General features: G+C 52.0%; 1 protein-coding gene and 1 pseudogene across 5 annotated transcripts; one reads left to right on the forward strand and one right to left on the reverse strand.

The window, feature by feature from the left end:
• The first annotated feature begins 129 nt into the window (after nucleotides 1-129).
• On the forward strand, nucleotides 130-15,206 carry Trip10 (thyroid hormone receptor interactor 10). 5 transcript variants are annotated; one of them, XM_039082908.2, is made up of 15 exons: nucleotides 130-1,201; nucleotides 2,353-2,468; nucleotides 2,560-2,616; nucleotides 4,549-4,696; nucleotides 4,773-4,835; nucleotides 5,366-5,470; nucleotides 5,565-5,693; nucleotides 6,293-6,439; nucleotides 6,667-6,861; nucleotides 8,842-9,009; nucleotides 9,215-9,324; nucleotides 12,961-13,093; nucleotides 13,664-13,812; nucleotides 14,158-14,276; nucleotides 14,793-15,206. In XM_039082908.2, exons 1-15 carry the CDS (start codon nucleotides 1,178-1,180, stop codon nucleotides 14,939-14,941), a joined length of 1,812 nt encoding a protein of 603 aa, XP_038938836.1. In that variant the 5' UTR covers nucleotides 130-1,177; the 3' UTR covers nucleotides 14,942-15,206. The 5 variants fall into 5 exon arrangements, with proteins under 5 accessions (XP_038938836.1, XP_038938838.1, NP_446372.2 ...); XM_039082910.2 differs by having other exon boundaries at nucleotides 483-635; XM_039082909.2 differs by lacking the exon at nucleotides 130-1,201 and adding an exon at nucleotides 1,787-1,826.
• On the reverse strand, nucleotides 15,794-20,013 carry Sh2d3a (SH2 domain containing 3A; annotated as a pseudogene).

Genomic DNA, 23,324 nt, shown 5'->3' on the forward strand with positions numbered 1-23,324 from the left:
ACAAACCACCAGCAGGTGGGGCCAAGACCTATCAGAGTCTCAGTTCCAGGGCGGGACTCCAGGGCGTCTTTCCTTAGAAGTCTAGACCGCTCTTCCAGCTGCAGCACAAGGGCGTTTTGACACTTCTGCTGCGGCGGAGAAAGCACCTACAGCCGGGAAGAGTGGGGGTGGGAGCCACCGGGGTCTCTTCCCTTTTATCCGGGAGCCTCAGGGGAATTTGCAAGGTGTGAAAGGACTTTTATGATTGGGAGGACCGAAACTCCTAAGCCCAAGGGTTCCAGAGTCTAAAGGGGACAAGGGGCGGGGTGTGGGAACTGGAGAAACCTGGGTATCTCTGGGGGCAGTACTGATTGGGCCTTACTGAGTGAGGCTGGGAAACGCAAAGTGCTAGTGCGAGGTGCTGTGCACGTACGCATCTCTCTCTCTCTCTCTCTCTCTCTCTCTCTCTCTCTCTCTCTCTCTCTCTCTCTCTCTCTGTGTGTGTGTGTGTGTGTGTGTGTGTGTGTGTCCGCGCGCGCGCGTATCCCAGAACGGTGTCCGAAGGACAACCTGTCCTCTGTTTCTCAGAGGCTCTGGCGAGAAGAGAAGTCAGGATGCGGTGGGGGGTATGTTAATGGACCTGGCCTTGGCTGAAGGTGCGTTCTGGGCTAGATCGAAGTCATCCCATCTCTGTGGCCGGAGGGAAACAGACTATTAGTGGGACGAAATGGAGATTTCTGGAGCCGAGTAGGTCCCCGCAAGAGCCTAATGACCAACCACAGATTTTTCCCTGCCATGGGGTGGGACTTTCCCTGCCAAGCGGGAGAGACTGCTTGGATATTTTGACCCTCTATAAAAAATACGAGGTTGAAGGAAAGGATGAATAGTTTGGGATGGCAGAGGAGAGTAATATGGGGTACAAACTTGGAAAATAAATCGAGATGTCCTTTAAGGAGGCTCCTGGCCCTTTAATAGGGGGCGGAGCATCGTTTGGGCTTTGCCCCGGCGCGCCCAGCTAGGGTCTCCGCGGAGCGGAGGCGTGGTAAGGCTCGAAGGGGCATGGTAGTCTAGGCTGGTGGGCGTGGCCTGGTGGCGGGGCGGGGCGAGGCTGGGCACACTGCCCTGGGGCTGAGTCTCCGGTGGAGGGCGGCGGAGACCCGGGGCAGGAGGCGGTGGCGTCTTCGGCGGCAAGAGCAGCATGGATTGGGGTACCGAGTTGTGGGTGAGTCCTTTTTACCCAGCTCCCACGGTTCTCCCTTGCTGGGGTCCTGGCTTCTCCGCTCTTTGTCCCCGAAGTATCTTAGCCCGGACTCCGCGCTTTTCCTTGCGGCTGATCCCTTGGGTCCCTACCCTCTGCCCTCTGCATTCTCTCAAAAGTTCTTTTGGGACTTTCAGGAGGGTCCTAGGGATACTTTGCCCAGGACCGGCAGAGGGAAACTGAGGCACAGAGTTGAGAGTAAAACCATCAGAAGAAGTCCCTGGACCAGGCCAGGGAAGGGGGACAGCTGGGCGAGGTCACCTATTTTGAGCGCCCTGGCCTGGCTTGGAGGCTAATCTTACGGCCCCTGGGTCTCTGCCCGTCGCCCTCCTGTCCTGCTGGAAGGGGGAGGGGACCCTTTGGTCACCTTCTGTCCCACGTGGGGCCTTACCAGGTTCCTTCCCCGCTTACAATTGGAACGCTGAGGGGGAGGGGAAGGGGGCTGCAGGACTCGGCCCCGGGCGCTGGGCGGAGCCATCCCTTACCCGCCTCTTAACCTCACCCAGGAAGCCCTAGAAGTTTCCCTGAATCCTTGTCGGACTATTGACCCCTCCTCTTTCTGGAGGCGGAATCTTCGGATGTTGTAGGGGTGAGCCTCTATAGTGGAGGGAGGCATCACAGAAGTGGGGGAAACTGAGTCAGTCAACGAAGGATCCCGGGGGATCTTGGCGAATGGGAAGATTTGGCCGTAGAGGTCCCCCAATCCTGCTTCCACGTACTTTGAGCTGCACAAACTCATCCCTTCTGTGCCAAGCCCTCTTGATTTTTCGGAATTTGGAGGGGATTAGAGGATGGGAGGAGCTGGAGTGGTTTAGCTTCTTCATACTCTTGCTGGCCACCCCAACTTGGAGAGACCCCGCTGTCCGTTTTGGAGCCCTGGCCCTGTTGTCTTGGCCCTTCCCTGGAGGAGGAGGAGATGGGGGTTCCCGCCAGCTTCCTGCCTCCCCCTGCGCTTCGCCTGGGCGGCGCCTGGGGGAAGCCAGCCAGCCCTTGCTGGAACCGCTAAGCCCCGTGATTGTCCACTCCACCACACCTCTGGTGTTCCGGGTCGCTGGGACTTCGGTGCCCCCTACCCAGGTGACCCTAACGTTCCCCAATCGCACTCCTACAATCAGGATCAGTTTGAGGTGCTGGAACGCCACACACAGTGGGGGCTGGATCTGTTGGACAAATACGTGAAGTTCGTGAAAGAACGCGTCGAGGTGGAGCAGTCTTATGCGAAGCAACTCAGGTGAGCGCGAGGGTGGGTGCTCTCTGCTCTGGGACTCCGCAGGAAACCCTCCCGAGGGCTACTTTCTCAGCCATCCTGCCTCTGTCCTTAGGAGTCTGGTGAAAAAGTATCTTCCCAAGAGACCTGCCAAAGATGACCCCGAAATCAAGTAAGAATGGGATAAGACTCCGTGGGGGCAGGGAGTGGGGGCGGGGAGGCATGGGTCTCTCCCACTTTCCCAGAGGCCACCTCACCTCATACCTCTAGTCCTACCTCCCCCTGGGCGTCTGGCTGACTGACCTACGGTGGAATTTACTCAGTTCCAGCGGGAGAGCCGGTTTTGGTTTGTAAATTCTCAGCTTCTATTTTCCCCCACATACCATAGCAGAGTTATTTGGGGGCTTTTAACTTACTATTTATCTATTTTGGAGAGCGAGATGCACCCACTTAGGCCGCAGAGCACTTGTGGAAGTCAGAGGACAGTTTGGAGGAGTCATTTCTTGCCTGTCACTGTGTTGAGCCCAGGGATCAAACTCTGGTCATCATGTTTAGCCACAGGCACCTTTACCTGTTAAACCATGTTGCTGACCCTAGTTTTTATCTTTATGATGAAGTTGGGTGTCCTGTTACTCCCTCTAGCCAGGACTGGTCTCTTAGCCCAAGAGCTGGACTATGTCAGTGACTGATTGCTTTTGTTCTCATCTGTAAAATGTATCTGATGGCAGAACTTCTCTCTCTCTCTCTCTCTCTCTCTCTCTCTCTCTCTCTCTCTCACTCACTCAAAGAACTGGGTTTGTGTGTCTAAAAGCAGTGGCCAAAGCTTGGCATGTTGGTGCATGCCTGTCATCCAAGCACCCTTGGGCTGATTCAAGGCTAGCCTCAACTATGTAGTTAGTTTGAGGGTAGCCTAGGCTACATGCTACCCTGTCTCAAAATTCTAAACAAAGAAACTGGTAGCCAATCTGTAGTTATTTCTAGAAACTTTAAACTTCATTCTAAACCCTTCCCTTTAAAACCTAAAAGGTGAATTCTGGGACAGCTTGGGCAACTTAGTGAGACTGTATTTTGAATAAATGCATATATAAAAGTTTCATTCCAAAAAGCTCCAGAAGTTAATATAGCAGTTTGTTTGTATATCTGGCTCCACTGGTGACTTGATGTGAGTGACTCTCCAGGGTTTCCGAGGATTGAAAAACGTGCGTGTGCTTGTGTACGTGAGTGTGTGTGTGATGAGTGTGGTCTCAGGTAGTCCAAGCTGGCCTCAGACTCACTCTGCCAGATCTCCCTGCCCCAGCCTCCAGGGTGCTGGGATAGATCTACCCACTTAAAACAAAGCCATTCTTTTCTGGAACACAAATCCTGCTGTCGTGTAGAAGGGCTTGAGCATCCTTTATCTTGCTACCCTCTACCCTAGAAGTGGTTGCCATGGCTACTGAGGGATTACTGTCTTCATGACTGTAAAATTTGATGAGGGAGGTAGTCATAGTGGCTTAGGTCTGTGATCTCTGCAGTCAGGAATCTGAGGCAGGAAGAGCAAGGGCTAGCCTGAGCTATGTAGCTGGACCCTGCTCCAAAACCTAAACAAACATTTGATTCTATACTCTGCCACCAGCCACAGAAGATGTTGGAAAGGCTGAGATTGATGGCTCACAACTTTAATTCCAGCACTCAGGAGGCAGAGACAGGCCAGCTAAGGGCTGGCCAGAGCTACAGAGTGAGATCCTGCCTCAAACAACAACAGTAAAGACATTATAAACATTGAGCCGCCAAAAATTTGATTTACAAAATGCTTCTGAATTAAGGTCTGGAAGTTAGGAACACAGACTTGGGAATAAATGTATCTCAAGACTTCATTCCACTTTTTCCTTTTTCTTTCTCCTTCCTCTGTCTTTCTCTCCCTCCCTCCATTCTACCCCCCCCCCCCCGCCAGCCCCCACTTTCTTTCCAGGGTCTCAAGTAGCAAAGGCAGACCTCAAACTCACTGTGTAGACAGGTCTGGCCTTAAACTCTTGACTCCTCTGCCCTGCCCTGGGATGACAGGCCTGTGTCACTGTGCCAGGCCGGGTTCACAGGTCCAACTCTGCTTGTCTCCTTCTGCCAGGTTTAGCCAGCAACAGTCATTTGTCCAGCTTCTCCAGGAGGTCAATGATTTTGCAGGCCAACGAGAGCTGGTGGCCGAGAGCCTTGGCATCCGAGTGTGTCTGGAGCTGGCTAAGTATTCACAGGAGATGAAGCAAGAGAGGAAGATGGTGAGACGCCCCTCCTACCCATGCTTGCTGAGGATCCTGTTGGAACCTCACTAAGGTCTCCCGTTTGTTTGCACAGCACTTCCAAGAAGGCCGTCGGGCCCAGCAGCAGCTGGAAAATGGCTTCAAACAGCTGGAGAATGTGAGTGTGTATGGTGGCAGCTGTTAGCTCAGGCCCAGAAGAGCTGGGGATGGGTGGCTGCTTATCCTAGAGCCACTCATGTTATGTGACCAGGGCCCCCTCTCCCTGTGGGGTACTCAGCACACCTACTGTGCCTACACCTTTTATTTTGAGGTGGGGTCTGGAGTAACCCAGGCTGGCCTGGCCTTGAACTTGTGTGTGTGTGTGTGTGTGTGTAGGGGCGGCATTTACACACCATGAAAGACAATTTTGGAGACAGTTTTCTCTTTCCACCTTTGAGGAGTTTCTGGGGATTGAACTCAGGCAGCTGGTCTTTCTTGACAAGTACCTTTACCTGCTGAGCTGTCCTTTCGTTCTGTTTTGTTTTTTTGAGACTAAGTCTCAAATGGTGGTCCAAGTTGGCTTTGAAGTACTAATCCTCCTGTTGTCGGGATAACTGGTGTGTGCAACCCACACAGTGGCTGATGCACAGCTCACTCTGCTACTGGGGGAAGGCAGATCCTTCACTCCACTTTTCGTCTCGTGCGTAGAGTAAGCGAAAGTTTGAACGAGACTGTCGCGAGGCTGAGAAAGCGGCTCACACCGCAGAGCGGCTGGACCAGGACATTAATGCCACCAAGGCGGATGTGGAGAAGGTGTGTATAGGGTGCAGTTCGTGACAGGCTTGTGCCATCCGAGTGTGGTGAGGCCACCTGACCATGATCTCCACTCTGCTATCCCGCTGCTCAGGCCAAGCAGCAAGCCCACCTTCGGAACCACATGGCAGAAGAGAGCAAGAACGAATACGCGGCCCAGCTGCAGCGCTTCAACCGGGACCAGGCTCACTTCTACTTCTCACAGATGCCGCAGATATTCGACGTGAGTCCCTCAGAGAGCCTCAGCTCCCACTCAGGTGTTAAAATCCCAGCTCCTGTTTCCTTACTCTGATGCTGAAAGAGTGGAGTGTGCCCGGAGTCCCAGCATTCTGGAGGTAGAGGCAGGAGGATGGCAGAAGTTACTGAGCCAGCTTGGTTTACATAGCAAGTTTCAGGAGAGCCCAGGCTTACTAGAGAGACCATGTCTCAGAAGGGAAGGAAGGAAGGAAGGATTGGGAAAGGAGTGGAGAGACAGAAGGAAGGAAGAGAGGAAGAGACTCTTGGATTTTGAAACTCTATTCATCCTTCTAAGCCCTAGCTCTAACAAGCCCTAGGTAGGTCTCAAATTTCCCCAGCCTTCTTCCCCACTCTCTGTCCCAACCTGGTGTCAGGATTGTCTATGCTCCACATATTCTTTATTTAGGCTCTGTCTCTTTGTAACCTCCTTTGAGAAAACACTCCTGCACCTTCACCCTGCCCCTGGGGTCATGAGGGCAGACCTGATTCTATCTTCTTTGTCAAGCCTGGGCTCGAGGGCTTGATGGTTTCAGCTTGGAGTTGTTTGCAGGGTTGAGTTACCTTGTACTCTCCTCTGGTCTCCAGAAGCTGCAGGACATGGATGAACGCCGGGCCACCCGCCTTGGGGCCGGGTATGGGCTCTTATCTGAAGCTGAACTGCAGGTGGTTCCCATTATTGGCAAATGCTTGGAGGGCATGAAGGTGGCCGCAGAGTCCGTGGATGCTAAGAACGTGGGTGCTCAGCCTGAGCCCAAGGGGTGAAATGTGGGCTAAGGGAGGGCGGCTCCCCAAAGGTAGCCCCCCCCCCCCCCCCCCCCCCCCCGCTGAGCTGAGGACCGAACCCAGGGCCTTGTGCTTTCTAGGCAAGCACTCTACCACTGAGCTAAATCCCCAACACCCCAAAGGTAGTTTCTTAACCTGGCTGCTGGTTGCCATTCACTTCTTGCCCCTTCCCAAAGGACTCGAAGGTCCTCATCGAATTACACAAGTCAGGGTTTGCCCGCCCGGGTGACTTGGAATTTGAAGACTTCAGCCAAGTTATGAACCGAGTGCCGTCGGACAGCAGCCTGGGCACCCCAGATGGCAGGCCTGAGCTCCGAGCAGCTTCCAGCCGTAGTCGTGCCAAGCGTTGGCCTTTTGGGAAAAAGAACAAGGTGGGGTCCGGAGCTCTTGGGGTGAGGAGTGGGTGGAGGGGGGACAGTCAGCCGAGGTCCTCGCTGACTCAGCTGCAGCCACATGGAAGCCCGAGTCCTGGGGCAGGAATTTTCCTCTTGGCTGTTGGCCCAGGTTGGAGGGAAGGAAACAGAGGAAGGCAGGCCTGAGAACCCACTGGCTGGCTTTGGAGTCCCTCTGAGCATGAGAGGGAGGGAGGACAGGGCTGTGGGCCTGTGGCATCTTCTACTGCATCCTAAGACCCTTGAAATCTCATGTTGGCCTGACAGCTGTGACATTGCCCCCCAATCCCTGGGAGTCATCCTCTATCTCCATTCTCTGTTTTGGGGGACCCTCCACTTTCTGTGCATTTTCTCCTTGGGAATTTGACTTTTAGGGTCCAGTGTATACCTCGACACCACCTGGTTTACCCCTTCCACAATCACTCTTTCTTCTAGCTATTCCTTGCAGTTGTTTTCTTCTTTTCCATCCTATTTAACTTATACCCCTCTTACCTGACACCTCCCATCCCTCCTCCCACCTGTCATCCCTCCTCCCACCTGCCATCCCTCCTCCCACCTGCCATCCCTCCTCCCTCCTGCCATCCCTCCTCCCACCTGCCATCCCTCCTCCTACCTGTCATCCCTCCTCCCACCTGCCATCCCTCCTCCCACCTGCCATCCCTCCTCCCACCTGTCATCCCTCCTCCCACCTCCCATCCCTCCTCCCTCCTGCCATCCCTCCTCCCACCTGTCATCCCTCCTCCCACCTGTCATCCCTCCTCCCACCTGCCATCCCTCCTCCCACCTGCCATCCCTCCTCCCACCTGCCATCCCTCCTCCCACCTGCCATCTCTCCTCCCACCTGCCATCCCTCCTCCCACCTGCTATCCCTCCTCCCTCCCACCTGCCATCCCTCCTCCCACCTGCCATCCCTCCTCCCACCTGCCATCTCTCCTCCCACCTGCCATCCCTCCTCCCACCTGCTATCCCTCCTCCCTCCCACCTGCTATCTCCTCCTACCTGCCATCCCTCCTCCCACCTGCTATCCCTCCTCCCACCTGCCATCCCTCCTCCCACCTGCCATTTATCCTCCCACCTGTTATCCCTCCTCCCACCTGCCATTTCTCCTACCTACCTGCCATCCCTCCTCCCACCTGCCATCCCTCCTCCCACCTGCCATTTCTCCTCCCACCTGCCATCCCTCCTCTCTTGAACTTGGACTTCTGAGTAGTAGGCAAGCACTGATATCCCCCACCTCTCATCCCCCTATCTGTCTCCCTTAGCCTATGTGTCTGACCACCCTGGTTCTTTAAAAACAATATTACTTTTATTTATTTATGTATTGTGTGTGCTCATGCACATGTAGATGTCACTGAAGGACTTTCAGGACTCAGGTCTCTCCTTGATCCCAGGGATCAAACTTAGGTCATCGTGCTTGGTGGTGGCAAGCATTTTTACGGACTGAGCCATCACTTTGTCCCCAGTCTTTACTTCTGTCATGCACCCTACCTTCTAGACTGTAAGTGCAGGAAGCCTGGCAGAAACACCTCCTGGGGTGCTCTCTGAGTCCTAAGACTCAAGGGTCAAAGAAGGCTTGGGAAGTGACTGGCACCTGCCTCATAGTTTTTAATTTATTAGGTTTTATATTTTGGGGTATATGGAGGTCAGATGATAGCTTATGGGAATCAGTTTTCTCTCTTTCAGGGCTTGGCACAAACCCTTTTCCCTGCTAAGTCCTCTTGCTGGCCCTGGCTGCCCTTCTCTTGTCTTCCCTGGCACCTCCCAAATCTTCTGTTGTTGCTTTTATAGGTGTTTTCTGTGTGATCTTACCATTCAGTTGTGGTTTTCTTATCATTATTTTTCCCTCTTTCTCCATTTTGTTTTTCCTGTTTCCTGTGTCACGTCCGTCCATCCTTCTCCGACTACATCCTCGCATCTCCATCCCTGATTCATCCCCCCTTCCCTGGCCCCCACGGTTAGCCGCGTCCCCCATCCCTGTCCCTCCTGGGGGGTCACCTACCCTCCACACTGTCTGATGGACCCTCATCCCCCCGTTCTGGCCGTGACCCCTTGGCCATACTGAGCGAGATCAGTAAGTCGGTCAAACCGCGGCTAGCATCCTTCCGCAGCCTCCGAGGCAGCCGTGGGGTAAGTTGAGGCCGGATGGTGGGACCCTGGGCTCTTTCCTGCTGCCTGCTGGGTCCCCCAGATTCCAGCTTTGCTCTGTGCATGGCCTCACTCCTTAAAATTCCTGCTAGGGGAGGAAGGTGGACCTGGTATTTCAGGAGCGAGAGAGGCGCTTGGCAAACATAGGGTCGCAAATCCTAAACTCAGATCCTGTCTCATCTTGCAGACCGTGGTCACCGAAGATTTCAGTCACCTGCCCCCGGAGCAGCAGAGAAAGCGACTCCAGCAACAGTTGGAAGAGCGGAACCGAGAGTTGCAGAAGGAGGAGGACCAGAGGTGAGCGTGCTAAGCTGGACGAGGCTGGAGATGAATGCAGAACTAAGCAGGGTTACTCAAGGACCAGGCATAGCCTCCTCAGTAGAGCACTTGACTGGCTTCCTGAGGGTCCCATCCCTGCTGCTACTATGTTTCATGGTATACAAGGCTTTTGCCAACACAGTCTGGGCTCTGAAGGTCGTGGGTGTGCATATTGGTTGGTGTACGGAGGTGGAGGTCAGCGTCCTCTTTTTTTTTAAAGATTTATTTATTTATTATATATGAGTACACTGTAGCTGTCTTCAGACACATCACAAGAGGGCATCAGATCTCATTACAGATGGTTGTGAGCCACCATGTGGTTGCTGGGATTTGAACTCAGGACCTCTGGAAGAGCAGTCAGGGCTGTGTGGCTGTATACCCAACTCGCTATGTGGATCAGAACTCGGTTCTCAAGGCTGCTCAGTAAATGCTCTTAACCACTGAGCAGTCTCCAGCCCTGTACCTTGTCTATTATTATTATTATTATTATTATTATTATTTTATTTAATCTTGTTTTATAGTCCAGTCTTTATCCCTATCCTTGTCCGCCCTCTGACTGTTCTACATCTCATGCCTTGTCCCCCTTCCACTCCCCCACCCCCACCTCACCAGACCTCCCTACTCCTGGGGTCTCAAGTCTCTTGAGTGTTAGGCACAGGCACATCTTCTCTCACTGAGTCAAGACCCAGCAGCCCTCTGTTGTATATGTGTCGGGGGCCTCATATCAGCTGCTTGGTTGGTGGCTCAGTGTCTGAGCAATCTTGGGGGTCCAGGTTGTTGAGGCTGCTGGTCTTCCAATAGGGTCGCCCTCCTCCTCAGCGTCTTCTGTTTTTTCCCTAATTCAACCGCAGGGGTCAGCAGCTTCTGTCCGTTGTTGGGTGTAAATATCTGCATTTGACTCTTTCAGCTGCTTGTTGGGTCTCTCAGAGGGCAGTCATGCTCGGCTCCTGTTTGTAAGCACACCATAGCATCAGTGATAGTGTCAGGCCTTGGAGCCTCAAGTAGGTCTCACTATGTGGCCCTACTTGCCTGGAACTCACTACATAGACCAGGCTGGTCTTGAACGCATAGTAATGTCGAGTGATGATATTCAAGACGTGCACCACTACACGGCTTCTCTTCACTCTTTTTTGTTTGTTTGTTTGTTTGTTTGTTTGTTTGTTTGAGTCAGGGTCTCTCAACTGGGACCTGGGCTTGCTGAGTGGCCTGGACTGACTGGCCAACGAGACCTGGGGATCTCCTATTTCTGTTCACCCAATGCTGGGATTACAGATATGGGGTCTCATGTCAGGTTTTGTATGGTTTTAAAGGAGATTCCTGCCACACAGCGGGGTGTGGTAGCCCGTCTGTAATCTCAGCATTCCAGAGCCAGAAATAGGAGGATCCTAAGTTCGAAGCCAGCCTGGGCTTCTTGGGACACTGTCTCAAAACAGTAGTAGTGAAGAACAAAAACAGAGGTCGGCAAGGATCCTTTATTTCCCATGTCCTGTAAGTCCCTCCAGAAGATGGAGTCTGGTGAGCCCTTGTGCAGCCTCTCTCCATACATCACTGAGCAAACGACAAGGAAGTTTCCACTCCCCTCAGTGATCTGACTCAATGGCTAATAGCTCTTGACACCTAAGCCTGAGGATCTTAGTTTGATCTCAGAACCCACTGCAGACAGGGGCCATGACATGTGTGCGCACACTGGCATGGACAATAGAAATAAATAAGCAAATGGATAAATTAAACAATAGCCAGCTCATGGTAATAGAAACTTTACCACAACAAACTGTTGATGTACTTTCTAAGACAGGCTTGTCCTCTGTGGCTAGGAGCCACCCTTAGCAGCACTGGAGGATTCTGTGAAGGGCTATTTCACTCCGGACCAAGTCCTCACTAGGGGACTTTTGACAGGAACTGTACCCCGACCATGCCCCAGCCCTCATTTATTTTACTCCCTATCCCCACCCTGAGACAGGTTTTCTCTGTGTAGCCCTGGCTGTGCTGGAACTTGCTCCGTACACGGCTGACATTGAACTCAGCGATCCACCTGCCTCTGTCTCCTGAGCACTGGATTAAAGGTGTGCACCACCACCGCCGGCTTCATATATCTATTTTTATAATTCTTATTTTGGGACTGGGTCTGGGTAAATTGCCTAGGCTAGTCTGGAACTTTCAATTCTCATGCCTTAATTTCCCAAGTAGCTGGAATGACAAAACTGGCACTTGGGCTCAGTTTCAAAGCTCTTAGTAGACTGCAAAATAAAACAAAATGCCTGTCCCATGGAGCCTTACCCATTAGTGCCAAAACTGTGCAATCCCGGGCAGGAGCTCGGTCAGTCTGAGTCACTGTCTTGATAGGAGGAAGAGGAGAGTTATCTAATGCTGAAACACAAAATACTAACGTGAGAAATCTGCCAGATTTAAAAGGACAAGAAAGTCTTTACTCATTCTTTCCGGGCAACAAAATCCTCTGCCCAGCTTCCTTATATAACCGGAGTGACGTTTGCCACTTGTTAGCAGGTGGCCAGCCAGATTCTGTTTGGCTGTTCACATGTGGCCTTCTCCAGAGAATGGAAATCATGGGACAGAAGCCATGCCTGGAACTGCATGCAGCCTGGGCGTTTATAGTGGAGTGAAGCATCTGCCTGCTGGGAGTGCAAAGGGCTGGCTTTTCAGTTTGTTTACTTTTTGTCGTCGTTTTATTCTTTCTCTTATTTTGTATGGGCTTACCCGTGCCCTGGCTCCTATGAATCGGTCAGAGGACAGCTCTCTGGAGTCGGTTCTCTTTCCACTACGTGTCCCAGGGATGGAACCCAGGTCCTTAGGCTCGGTTGCAGGTGCCTTTTATCTGCTGAGCCATCTCGCTGGGCCTTACTTTTATATTTTATCTTGAGACAGGGTCTTGCTGACTTTTCCAGGTTGCCTTGGAACTTTAGTCTTCTGGGTGTGTACGCTGCCTGTGTGTGTATGCGACGCTGTGCACGGCCCTGCACACACGGAGGGCACAGGGTCTCGCTGGTGGCTGCTCTATCTCTCTAGCTCATTCCCTTGACGTAAGGTCTCTTGCTGAATTAGCAGTTGGTCTGAGGGCCAGTCTTTGCCTTTTCTTACCTCTGTCCTGCACGGCCCTTGAGTTATGGGTCCTATGGGAGCTGTACCCAGATCTTTACATGGGTGCTGGGGATTGAAACCCGTGTCCTAAGGCTGGTGTGGCAAGTGCTCTTACCCACAGAGCCATCTCCCCTGTCACCCTTGTCTCTTGAGACGGGGTCTTTAACTGATTTAACTAGAGTGGCTGGCCAGTTTAGCTGTCTCTGCCTCCCTGGTGCTGGTGCCTGGCTTTTCACCCGGGCACTGGGGATTGAACACGGGTCCTCTGGCTAAGTACTTGGGCGACCCACTGAGTCAGCTGTAGTCTCACTAAGTTGCTTGGGTTGACCTTGAACTCACTGTTGTAGCAGAGGCTGGCCCTAAACCTGCTATCCTCAGCTCAGCACAGGCACATGGGGGCTTTTGTCTCCACCACTAGCGTCTTGCCTCTCCTTGAGCCTGTCTTTTATTTGGTAAGTCATAAGAGTGTGTGTTTTCCTTCCTTCCTGTCTTTCTGTCTGTCTGTCTGTCCGGTCTCAGGGAGGCCCTGAAGAAGATGAAAGATGTATATGAGAAAACACCACAAATGGGGGACCCCGCCAGCTTAGAGCCCCGCATTGCAGAGACCCTGGGCAACATTGAAAGGCTGAAGCTGGAAGTGCAGAAGTATGAGGTCAGAGGCATGCGGCGGGTGTATGTGTGTGTGTGGGGTGAGTGTGTGTGTGTGAGTGTGTGTGTGAGTGTGTGTGAGTGTGAGAGAGTGTGTGTGAGTGTGTGAGTGTGTGTGTGAGTGTGAGAGTGTGTGAGTGAGTGTGTGCGTGTGCATGTGAGTGTGTGCATGTGAGTGAGTGTGAGAGTGAGTGTGAGTGTGTGTGAGAGTGTGTGTGAGTGTGTGAGTGTGTGTGAGAGTGTGTGTGAGTGTGTGTCTGTGTGTGTGAGTGTGTAGGGGGGGTGAGTGTGTGTGAGTGTGTGAGAGTGTCTGTGTGTGTGTGTGAGTGTGTAGGGGTGTGAGTGTGTGAGAGTGTGTGTGTGTGTGTGAGTGTGAGTGTGTGTAGGGGGCAGGCAGAGCTGCATGAGTCACTGTGGGGTGGGGGACAGGGAGGTGCTGGGGGGATAGAATCCAACTGTCTGTCATCTAAGTTTTGGGTGTATGTGGATGATGTCAGGAAATTACCCCAGTCCAGATTGGGGTGACCTCAAAACTTGCCTTGGAACTCATGCTGTGATCTCCAACCAAACCTAGGCTTGGTTGGCAGAAGCTGAAAGCCGGGTCCTCAGTAACCGAGGGGACAGCCTAAGCCGTCACACTAGGCCTCCTGATCCCCCAACTACTGCCCCACCTGATAGTAGCAGTAGCAGCAACAACAGTGGATCCCAGGATAATAAGGAGAGGTAGGTAGGGAAACCAGAAGCAGTCATGAGATGTGGGCTTATTGTAGCACAGGCCTAGAATCTCCCAGAGCGGGCCTGGGGCGTGGTCAGGGGTGGATGGAGCCCCTGCCTTGAATCTCCCAATGAGGGACTGGGGCGTGGTCAGGGGTGGAGCTCTTCCTAAAATCCCCCAGTGAGCTGCTGGGGATGTGGCCAGGGTGGAGCCCTGCCTAGAATTCTCTCTGTGAGGGGCTGGGACGAGGTCAGGAGTAGATGGAGCCCCTGCCTAGAGTCCCCCAGTGAGGGGAGGGGTGTGGCTTAGATCCCTGGAAGGTTGTCTCCCATCTCTTTTCTGTCTTCACACAGCTCAGAAGAGCCCCCTTCAGAAGAAGGCCAGGACACCCCCATCTACACTGAGTTCGATGAGGACTTTGAAGAACCTGCATCCCCCATCGGCCAGTGTGTGGCTATCTACCATTTTGAAGGTGGGCCTATAGCATGAGTTAAATTTTTTGTTTTGACAAAAAGAACTTAATCTGAAGACTATAGCTCAGTGGTGGAATGCTTGAGAAGCATTCGTGAGGCCTCCATTCAGTCCCCAGTATTAGCCAAAGGAAGGACCTGGTGAGTCAGCTTAAGGAAGGGTTTATTTCTCATTTTATTTAGTGTGTGAGGCAGGTTAGAGGATGACTTTCAGGAGTGGCTTCCCTCCTATCACCTATGTCCTGGGGATCAGACTCAGGCTTTCACCCTCAGAGCCCCCTCAGAGGCTCTCAGTTTGCCTTGTGCTTAGTACAGGACCCTAACCAGCAGATGGTGTTGCCCATATTCACAGTGGGGCTTCCCATCTAGATTCACCCAATCTAGAAGCTCCCTTCAGACATCCCAGAAGTCTGTCTCTGAAGTTAGATCCCAGATTCTGTAGCTGATGGGAGGTGGAAGTCACTTTGAGCTATGACTTCTGCTTGGTTCATCCTGTCCCCGTGCCCACTCCTCAACAGGATCCAGTGAGGGGACCGTCTCCATGTCCGAGGGGGAAGACCTCAGTCTGATGGAGGAAGACAAGGGTGATGGATGGACACGGGTGAGGAGGAAACAGGGAGGCGAGGGCTATGTGCCCACCTCTTACCTCCGAGTCACACTCAACTGAACCCCACTGGAGGGGACGATGGGCAGGACTGTCAGCTGCTGCTTCTGGGCCACAGGGGACCTTTGCACTTTATTCCTGCCCTCGTGGCTTTTGGCTGAAACCTGTGTAACCTGCTGTCCCTCATCCGCCTCACCTGGCACCCCACGGGGGACCACTTGTGGCTTCCCGTGTGGCTGTACATAGTTGTCATTTCAGACCTTTCTCCCTGCCGCTCGGCTTGGGCCAAGTTTTGTTTTATATTAAAAAGTATATATAATTACATAAAGCTTGTGGAGTCTGCACCTCCAGGATAAGTGGATCTTCAGAAGGCATCTTTCTCTGTGGAGAGGCAGCTTGCTAGTTGAGCTCTGGATGTGTTTGCAGAGGACCAGGAGTTGGTTTTGAATAGAAGCTCCCAAACATCCAAGCCTGTGCCCCCTCTGGCCAACTCTGGCAATTGCACTTAGACCTGCATGTACCCCTCCCAAGTTCAAATGAGATAAAAGCTACCTTGCTCATGAGGAATAAATGGAGGTGAACCTAGGTGCGCTCTGGCAAGCCCTCCGTGTAGATGTTAACCCATGCTTGTGATCCCCCTGTTGCATACTGGGCATTTCCACCTTCCCTAGAGTGCACAGAGAGGCAGGTGGTTTGCTGGGAGTCACACAGCATTGAAGAGGTAGAGTCAGATCTGACATTTGATACCAGCTTTGATATCAGATGTCTGTATTTTGGAAAGTCACATGTTCACTGTGTAGCAGCTTTCTGGGTACCCCAGCTGCAGGGATGAGTAGGGTGTATTGGAGTGTGAGGGGCTGCTCTGTGGGTGCTTGAGTAGGTTTTTTGGTTAAAAAGGCGGCTATTGCACTTCAGTCTCTTGGGGTCCATTTTAAGAGGGGGATTCTTATAGACTTTGACCTGGGAGGGGGAAGAATGCAAAACAATTTCTACATAATTCTCATAGAGCTCAGACTGGCCTGAAACTTACGTAGCTAAGGATGGTCTTGAACTCCTGCATTTCTCAAGTGTTGGCGTGATGGGTGCGGGCCCCCAGTTCATTTCACAGCCTCTTGAATAGCTGGGGTCGGCCTCCTTAGGATCTCTTAGGGGCTGGACCTTGAGCCATGAGGTCTGGTTGTTGGGACAGGATGCTCAGGATGTGATGGGACTTCTGTAAGCAGTCAGCTCTGGCAACCTGGGCTCCCCTGTTCCCCGCACAGTAGGTGGCACAGGAAGGTGGTGGTCAGCATCTCCCATAGTTCTGGGTTGGGCCTGAATCCTGTAGGCAGAGTCAGGTGCGTTGGGGGTGTGGCTCAGGCCTCTCCCATACTTGCTAAGAACTTTGACCTGTTGGAGCCATGGGGGAGTGTCTGGTCAAGGGTTAGGGGAGGAAAGGTACCCCTTGGTTTCTACAGGAGAGCAGGTTGCAAGACAACCATGGGGCATAAGGGTGGTCAGTCTGGATCCACAGTGCAGGGGTCCCTGCCTTAGGGACTAATGCCTGGAGGTAGAACTGAAGGACATGTGCACCCAGCTTGCCCCTGTAGAGGGTGGAGACATCTAAAGTCTTAGAAATGACCCAGAATAAGAGTCTTAGTAGTTGGGTTGGGCCAGGAAGAAGATGGGATTCTGACTAGGGAAGGAGTCATCTTGTAAGGGACCCCAATAATCATCTGAGAGGGGATCTTCCCAGGCCAGAAGTTGGAGTGAGACACTATGGATGTAGCTTCGCTGGCTCACTGGTCCCTTTTATTGTGGTAAGCAGTATTTGGCGTTCATGACTGCAGTTAGACCTTTAGAGGTCTAAGCTAAGTGAGACCAAAGCTTGGCCTAAGAGGCCTTCAAGGGGCCCTTGTTCACCTTGCAGACTCTGGGCAGCTGCCCCGCAGAACAGGGGTGCATCATGGGCCACCTGTTGGCCCCAAGCAGGGTGCGCAGCAGCCAGCCACAGAGGTTTCCTCACCCTCCAGCAGACGCACTGCTGGTGCCACATGTGGCAGGGTCACTTCTCCTAGGGTGCAGGGTATTGTTGGAAGAGAAGGATCTGGGTTGGGGAATGGCGTGGTCAAAGACTTTCGGGTAAGGGGGTGGAGGTGGGGCAAGGTCAGGGATAGGGTCAGGGTCTAGGGAGGGGGGTGGTGTTTAGGATTGAGGAAGGATTTAGTTAAAGAAGGAGGGACCTAGGATGGGGCCAATCATGAGGCCAGGGAGGAATCTAGGACCTAGAGCAGGGGCGGAGAAGACTGAAATGCCAGGAGCAAATGGCAGGGGAGGAGCCTAAAGCAAGGAGGGCGGGAGGGGGAGCTTGGAGCAGGGTAGGAGGCTGGGGCAGGGGAGGAGCATGTGGCAAAGGTGGTAGCTTAGAGCAGGAAGCCTAAAAGTGGGAAGGGGAAAACTTAGAGCAGAAAGGGGAGCAGTGAGCAAAGTAGGAGCGTGGGGTTGGGAAGAAGCCTGAAGAAGGTGGCTAGGAAGGAGAACTAGGGTTGAGAAACAGCCCAAGGCAGGTAAGGCACAGTCAAGGCCTCTCACTTGTGTCTTCATCCAAAGCCCTCATCAGAGGCTTTAGCTCTTTTTCAAAGACCAGGTGCTCTCTAACCTGGATGCCTGGATACAGAGACAGGAATCCCACTTAATCTTTCCTGTCACTTATACCCTGGCTTCCTGCCCATCCCTGTTCCCAACACACCTGGGGCATGTGCAGGGTGCCCATGACCCCTGCCAGTCCCAGCAGGTCCCCTGTTGCTCCTGGCCTCAGCACCAATGCCAACTCCACCAGGCCTTTCAGAGCGGCTGTGCGCTCCTCCAGGGGCCCCGAGCAACCCAGCACAGCCAGCTAGTCTCAATCCTATAGAGGTGGAATGCAGGGTCTGGGGACAGCAGGGACCATGGGGAATATCAATATGAAACTGGTTAGGGAGTTACCCCGTTCCCCACCTCACCTCTCCACCTCCAACCTCAGGTGATGGCCATGAGGAAGTGTGAGTAGTTCCAGACCAGAGGAGACGCCCATGGCACTCCCTGACTCTTGGTCACTCCCAGCAGGCCTATAGCCTTGACAGGAGATTACAAAGTGGGGTAAAATAGACAAACATACTGGTGATCCTGTGGAGCCTGCCTTCTGCTCCTGTGGTGAAGCATTTCTTCCTAACTGAAACATTCCTGCCTGGAGGGAGCAGGCAGGCTTCTAGGAAGAGCAGGGAATTATTGGCAAGACTAGGGAAGTAGAGGAAACTCAGAAGTCTCAGGTAATCTCTGAAGCTTACAAGGTTCACAAAATTCATAAGCAGTAACCAGCTGCCTGCAGGGCACAAGACTTTGTGAGTAGATACCCAAGCTGGCTTTGGGCTTTTTAAACGATGCTGCTGCCTTTGAGTCAGTCACCAATGCTCCTGTGAGTGACCTCTCACCTGTACTCAGGGAAGTAACCCCACAAATTCTCCAGGTCACTAAGTTAGACTCAGTTGAAACCGTTTCCTTCTGCCCCTGGTGCCTTTACAACTCCCCAGGAAAAGCCACAGATTAGCTCTTTGGTAACGGGGGATCCTAGCAGATGACCCACCTGGCAATCCACCAACAGCAGGTGCAGAGCAGTACTCCCCAAATGGTGTGCCACAGATAAGCTTCTGAGAGTGCGCAGGACTGCAGGGTCCAAAGGCTGATTCTTCAGACCCAGCAAGCAGGAAGGGTGGCCAGAGGAGCAAAATGAGACCCCAGCTTGTGGTCTTATGAAGCATCTGTCCCTCTCCTTCCTCTTCCTCCTTGGCTTCAACAACGTGGGTTCACTGCATGTCTGGTGCAGGGAGGATCCAAAAGCAGGAGAGGTATGGGTGTATACAGAGAAGATGGTTCAGCAGAAGGGGCGGGAATGAGAGGCAAGCTGCTGGCTCTCCTGCTTCAGCTACTGCTTCAGCTCAGTAACTGAGGATTCCTTCCTGGTGTCACCTTCAACACTTCAGGAGTGCTCTGGATTCTGGATACTATTTTTTAAATTTGAAGGCGTTTGTATCGATGTGATTGTGGGTATGCATACACATGCATAAGGATGCCAGGGGATTTAAAACATGAGATCTGAACTCAGGTCCTCATGCTTGCATGGCAAGCATTTTATCCACTGCACCATCTCCCCAGCCATTCCCCACCTTTTTTTTTTTTTTGAGGGGGGTGGTCTTAGTGGATAGTGTAGGTTGCCTTGAATCAGAGATCTTCATGGCTTTACCTCTCCAGTAGCTGGACTGACCAGCCTAACGCACGCGCGTACACACACACACACACACACACACACACACACACACACACACACACACACACACTTGAATACACACTTATGGCCCTGTGCCAGCATTGAGAGCCTCTCAGTTGACCAGAGCAAGAAACCAAGGTCCCAGGAGGTGGGGCCGGGGGCCTGAGCTCACTTAAGGGAGAGTGGCAGAGCCGATCTCTGAGCCACTGCCATTTGGGGGCCCCTCTTTATCTCTTCCTGAATGGTTCAAATCTGTAGTCTGGCTAGAGCTCCACTTGCCAGGCCCAGACAAAAAAGCTGCAAAGGGCTGTGGGACCATCCTAAGAGGAGAAAATGCCACCAACCAATATCATCAATCTGCCAGCCACACCTGTGATGGCATTTCTTAGTTCTTAATTATGAGACAAGACCGCTAGAGGTGGAGACATGAGGATCATCGTGCACTGTACAGTTTGAGCCCAGCCTGGGCTACACGAGACCCTGTCTGAAGTAATATGACTGAAGAATCCTCGACATCAAGTACCCGGGAGGCCTGGTTGCAGCCGGGCTGTCTGTGAGCACATCCTTACTGAGACTGTGCATCCTGACGACCACAGCTTGGAGACCACAGCTCCTGTGGCTGGGACAGTGGGCACCTGCGAGTCCTGTAACTGTGGATGAGGGCAGACGTGCTGGCAAATTTCTCATCTATGACTAGGCCTGGGACACAGTGCTACTTGAAACACCTCAAAATGTAGTCTTGCGTTGCCAACGGCAGGTTACAGAGTGACCCTCACGGGACTCTGAGGCACGTACCAGGAAGTCACCATCTTATAGAAGGGCTTCAGCTTCCTGATGATGCAGAACGGTGGCATGTGTCCAGACCCTCTTGTTCCCCACTGGACAGGAACCACCCTGAGTCAAGACCCAGCCCTTCCCTGGGGGAGTCTCAGTGTGGGGTTGAGGGACCAGGATAAGGTGAGGAGGAGGACTTTACTCCTGATCCATGCCCCCAGCCCCCATTAGCCACATTCACAGCCTCGAAGTGTGGGATTCTGGGCCACTGTTCTATTGCTGAGTCAGGACTCCGGAATTACTGAGCTTTTAATTTTTAATTTTTTTTTTTTTTTTTTTTAGAGAAACTTTTAATCCAAGGTGGCCTTAAACTGTGAAGCCTCTGGAGTGTTGTGCTTGTGGGTATTTATTATTTGGTGCTCTTACTTGGCTCTAAGAGGTATTTAGTTTTTATTTTGACAGGGTCTTTACTACTTAGCCCTGGCTGATCTGGAACTCACTCTGTAGACCAGGCTGGCCTTTAACTCGAAGAGATCTGCCTGCCTCTGCCTTCTGAGCCCCGGGATTACAGGATGTACCACCATGCCAAACTTGACAGGAATCCTTTGACCTCCACCATATAGATTTGGAATCTGAGTTTCAGAGAAGCCAAATTCATTGTCCGTAGTATCAAAGAATGTAAGGTCTAGGATCTGGACCCAGGATGTCTGACTTCTGAGCAAGCACTTTAGCTTGTGGTCATAGCTTATTGTATTTAGGTGAGGATGTAGGACCTCTGCTCGGTCCCCATCCACCCCCAATGGTATCCCAGGAAAGGTAAATTTCAGTTTAACCTCCAGAGTGTCTCTGGCCTTCCTATTTCCAACAGACCCTAGCTCATCTAAGCTGAAGGATTTCTCCCAGCAGCCTGTTGAGACAGCTGACTGGTACCAGGGCTGGCTGGCAGGGTCATCTTTATCTTGTAGGAGCTCTTGGTGAAGGGCATCAGGGCTGAGCTCTGAACATTCACTCTGTCTCAGACTTTCACATCTGCAAGCTGGGAGCAGTGAGTCCCTCACATCGAGGGACTGGGCTTTCACTATTATCTGACTTTTGAAAGTGGCAGATTCATTCATTCATTTGCCCTAGTCAGTTTTGCATGCCAACTTTACATAGCACAGAGGCACCTTGGACGGGAGTCCGGTGAGGGCTTCTTGACCTGATCAGATTTAGCTGTGGGCACATCTGTGGGAAGTTGTCTTGGTTGTTAATTGTGAAGGGCACAGACCCTCTGTGGCTAGCGCCATTCATTCTGTGGGAAGGTGGTCTTGGGCTGTACGAGGAAGCCAGCAAGCAGTGTTTCTTTATGTCTTTCACCACAAGCTGCTGCTTATGCTCCTTCAGTGGTGAGCTGTCACCTAGAAGCTGCAACAAACCTTGTCCTCTCCTAAGCTGCTTTTGGTCAGTGGTTCATCCCAGTAGCAAGAATGAAGCTAGAAGGAACACACATTCAGCACACAGACAGTGGGTTTCATCATGACATCTTCAACCTGCTTAGAATATTCTGTTCATATTCACCACATTAGCCCCTTATTAAAGATTTGTGTATGTGTGTGTATGTGTTTATGCGTGCGCATATGTACATGTGTGCGTGCGTGTGTGTGTGTGTGTGTGTTTGCACCCTTATGTGTATGTCAAGGCTAGAGGTGGGTATTGGGTTTCTATTACTGCCTGCCTTATTCCTTGAGGTGGGGGTCCCCCAGTCAACCAGAAGATTGGCATTTTGGCTAGGCTACTTGGCCAGCGAGCTCCAGGGACCTGCCCTCCCAATGCTGGTTTTACCGGAATGTGTGACCATGGCCAGCTTTTTACATGGGTGCTGGGGACATGTGTGCAAGCACACTCTTTCCCACTGAATTACATCTCCAGCCCATTACCACCCCTTCCATCTACACCCTCCATTTTGATGGTTCTCTTTCCTTCTAAGTAGTTCACCTCTTAACTCCTATCATATATGTGCCTGTATGTAAGTTGATATCATTATGCAAATGAAGGCAGACAAGTTAGGTCAGGGCCATGATTGGACAGTAAAAAAAAAAAAATAAGGAAGAGACAAAGCTTTTGTAAGGTGGGAGAGGAGAGGAGAAGGAGAATCAAGATGGAGACAGGGAAGGATGACCCAGATCCGGGTGGTCTTGAATTGCCAAGGTAGCTGGGATGGATTTCTGTAGGCAAATTTATCTTATCTAGGTGGGCGGTTTATATCCTTAGCAATTGGTTGTAAGTTTATTGTGTGGATGTATTGTGGGTTGAGAATTTAACATATAAATCTGATTGTTGGGTTACAGTTTATTGAGTCTTGATTCTACCCGGTAGTTGGGAGTTTATACTTTAACCACCGGGGCCGGTTGCTGGGAGTGTGGGCAGAGTTATACATAAAACCTGGCGGTAAGTAACGTGCGCAGCTGAAATAGCATCATTTAAGTTGGGTACTGCTGCTATGACCATAAACTCATCACTCTGGAGGCTCCGATAGGAGGGTCTGTAAAACCAAAGCAGGAACCACAATGGTAAATATTATTAACTCTCCATGCCTTCGCACGGCCAAGCATTAGATGGAGGTTGGGGAGGCTTATGGAACAGTTTCGAGAAGGACTGAGGGACCAGAAGAGGACAAAGACACCACAGGAAAACCAACCAAGTCAACTAACCTGGACCCTTGGGGGCTCCCAGAAACAACCAACAACCAAAGAGGGAGGGGCATTGGCTGGACCCAGCCCCTGCCACCTCCCCACACATGTGTAGCAGAAGTACAGCTTGGTTTTCATGTGGGTCCCCAAGTATCTGGAGCAGGTGATTTCCCTGAATCTGTCACCTGCTTGTGGATCTAGTTCTCTTAACTGGGCTGCCTTCTGGCCTCAGTGGGAGAGGATGTGCCTCGTCCCGCAGTGACTTGAGGTACAGCTGGTGTGGGGAGATGAGGGTGCCAGGGGGTATTGTGGGGAGGGATGACACCCAGAGGGAGGCTTCCCCTTTCTCAAAGAAGGGGAAGAATGGGGAAGGATCTGTGTGAGGGGATCCTGGCAGAAAACACTGGGATGCAAAGTGAATGAATAAATAAAAATTTTTAAAAAGTTTCCATACCTTACAGGAGTAAGTTTCTAGTTTTTAAACCTGTATCCTGTAAACCATTTTGTTCCACCTATGCTGAACTTGTAACCCCATGATGTATACCCACTCCTCTGCCTTGCTAAACTCTGGAACCTGTGACAACCCCCCTTTCACGCGATGTATTCTCACACTAATCTTCTCCATAGGCAGCTTTGAGCCCCGAGCACCTCCCACCCCTGCCCCCTTCTGTTCAGGTGATAACAGCAGGTTCTCTCAAGAGCTGTCTACTATCAGTCCTAA

The sequence above is a fragment of the Rattus norvegicus genome, chromosome 9 (genome assembly GCF_036323735.1).
Source record: "Rattus norvegicus strain BN/NHsdMcwi chromosome 9, GRCr8, whole genome shotgun sequence".
Classification (NCBI taxonomy): Eukaryota; Metazoa; Chordata; class Mammalia; order Rodentia; family Muridae; genus Rattus; species Rattus norvegicus.

Excerpts from the sequence above, each read along its gene's own strand:
- Trip10 (XM_039082908.2), top strand. The coding sequence starts at position 1,178 with ATGGATTGGGGTACCGAGTTGTGG. Across the intron at positions 2,469-2,559 it reads TCTTATGCGAAGCAACTCAG|GAGTCTGGTGAAAAAGTATC; the intron begins GTGAGCGCGAGG and ends CTCTGTCCTTAG. Across the intron at positions 6,862-8,841 it reads CTTTTGGGAAAAAGAACAAG|CCGCGTCCCCCATCCCTGTC; the intron begins GTGGGGTCCGGA and ends CCCCACGGTTAG.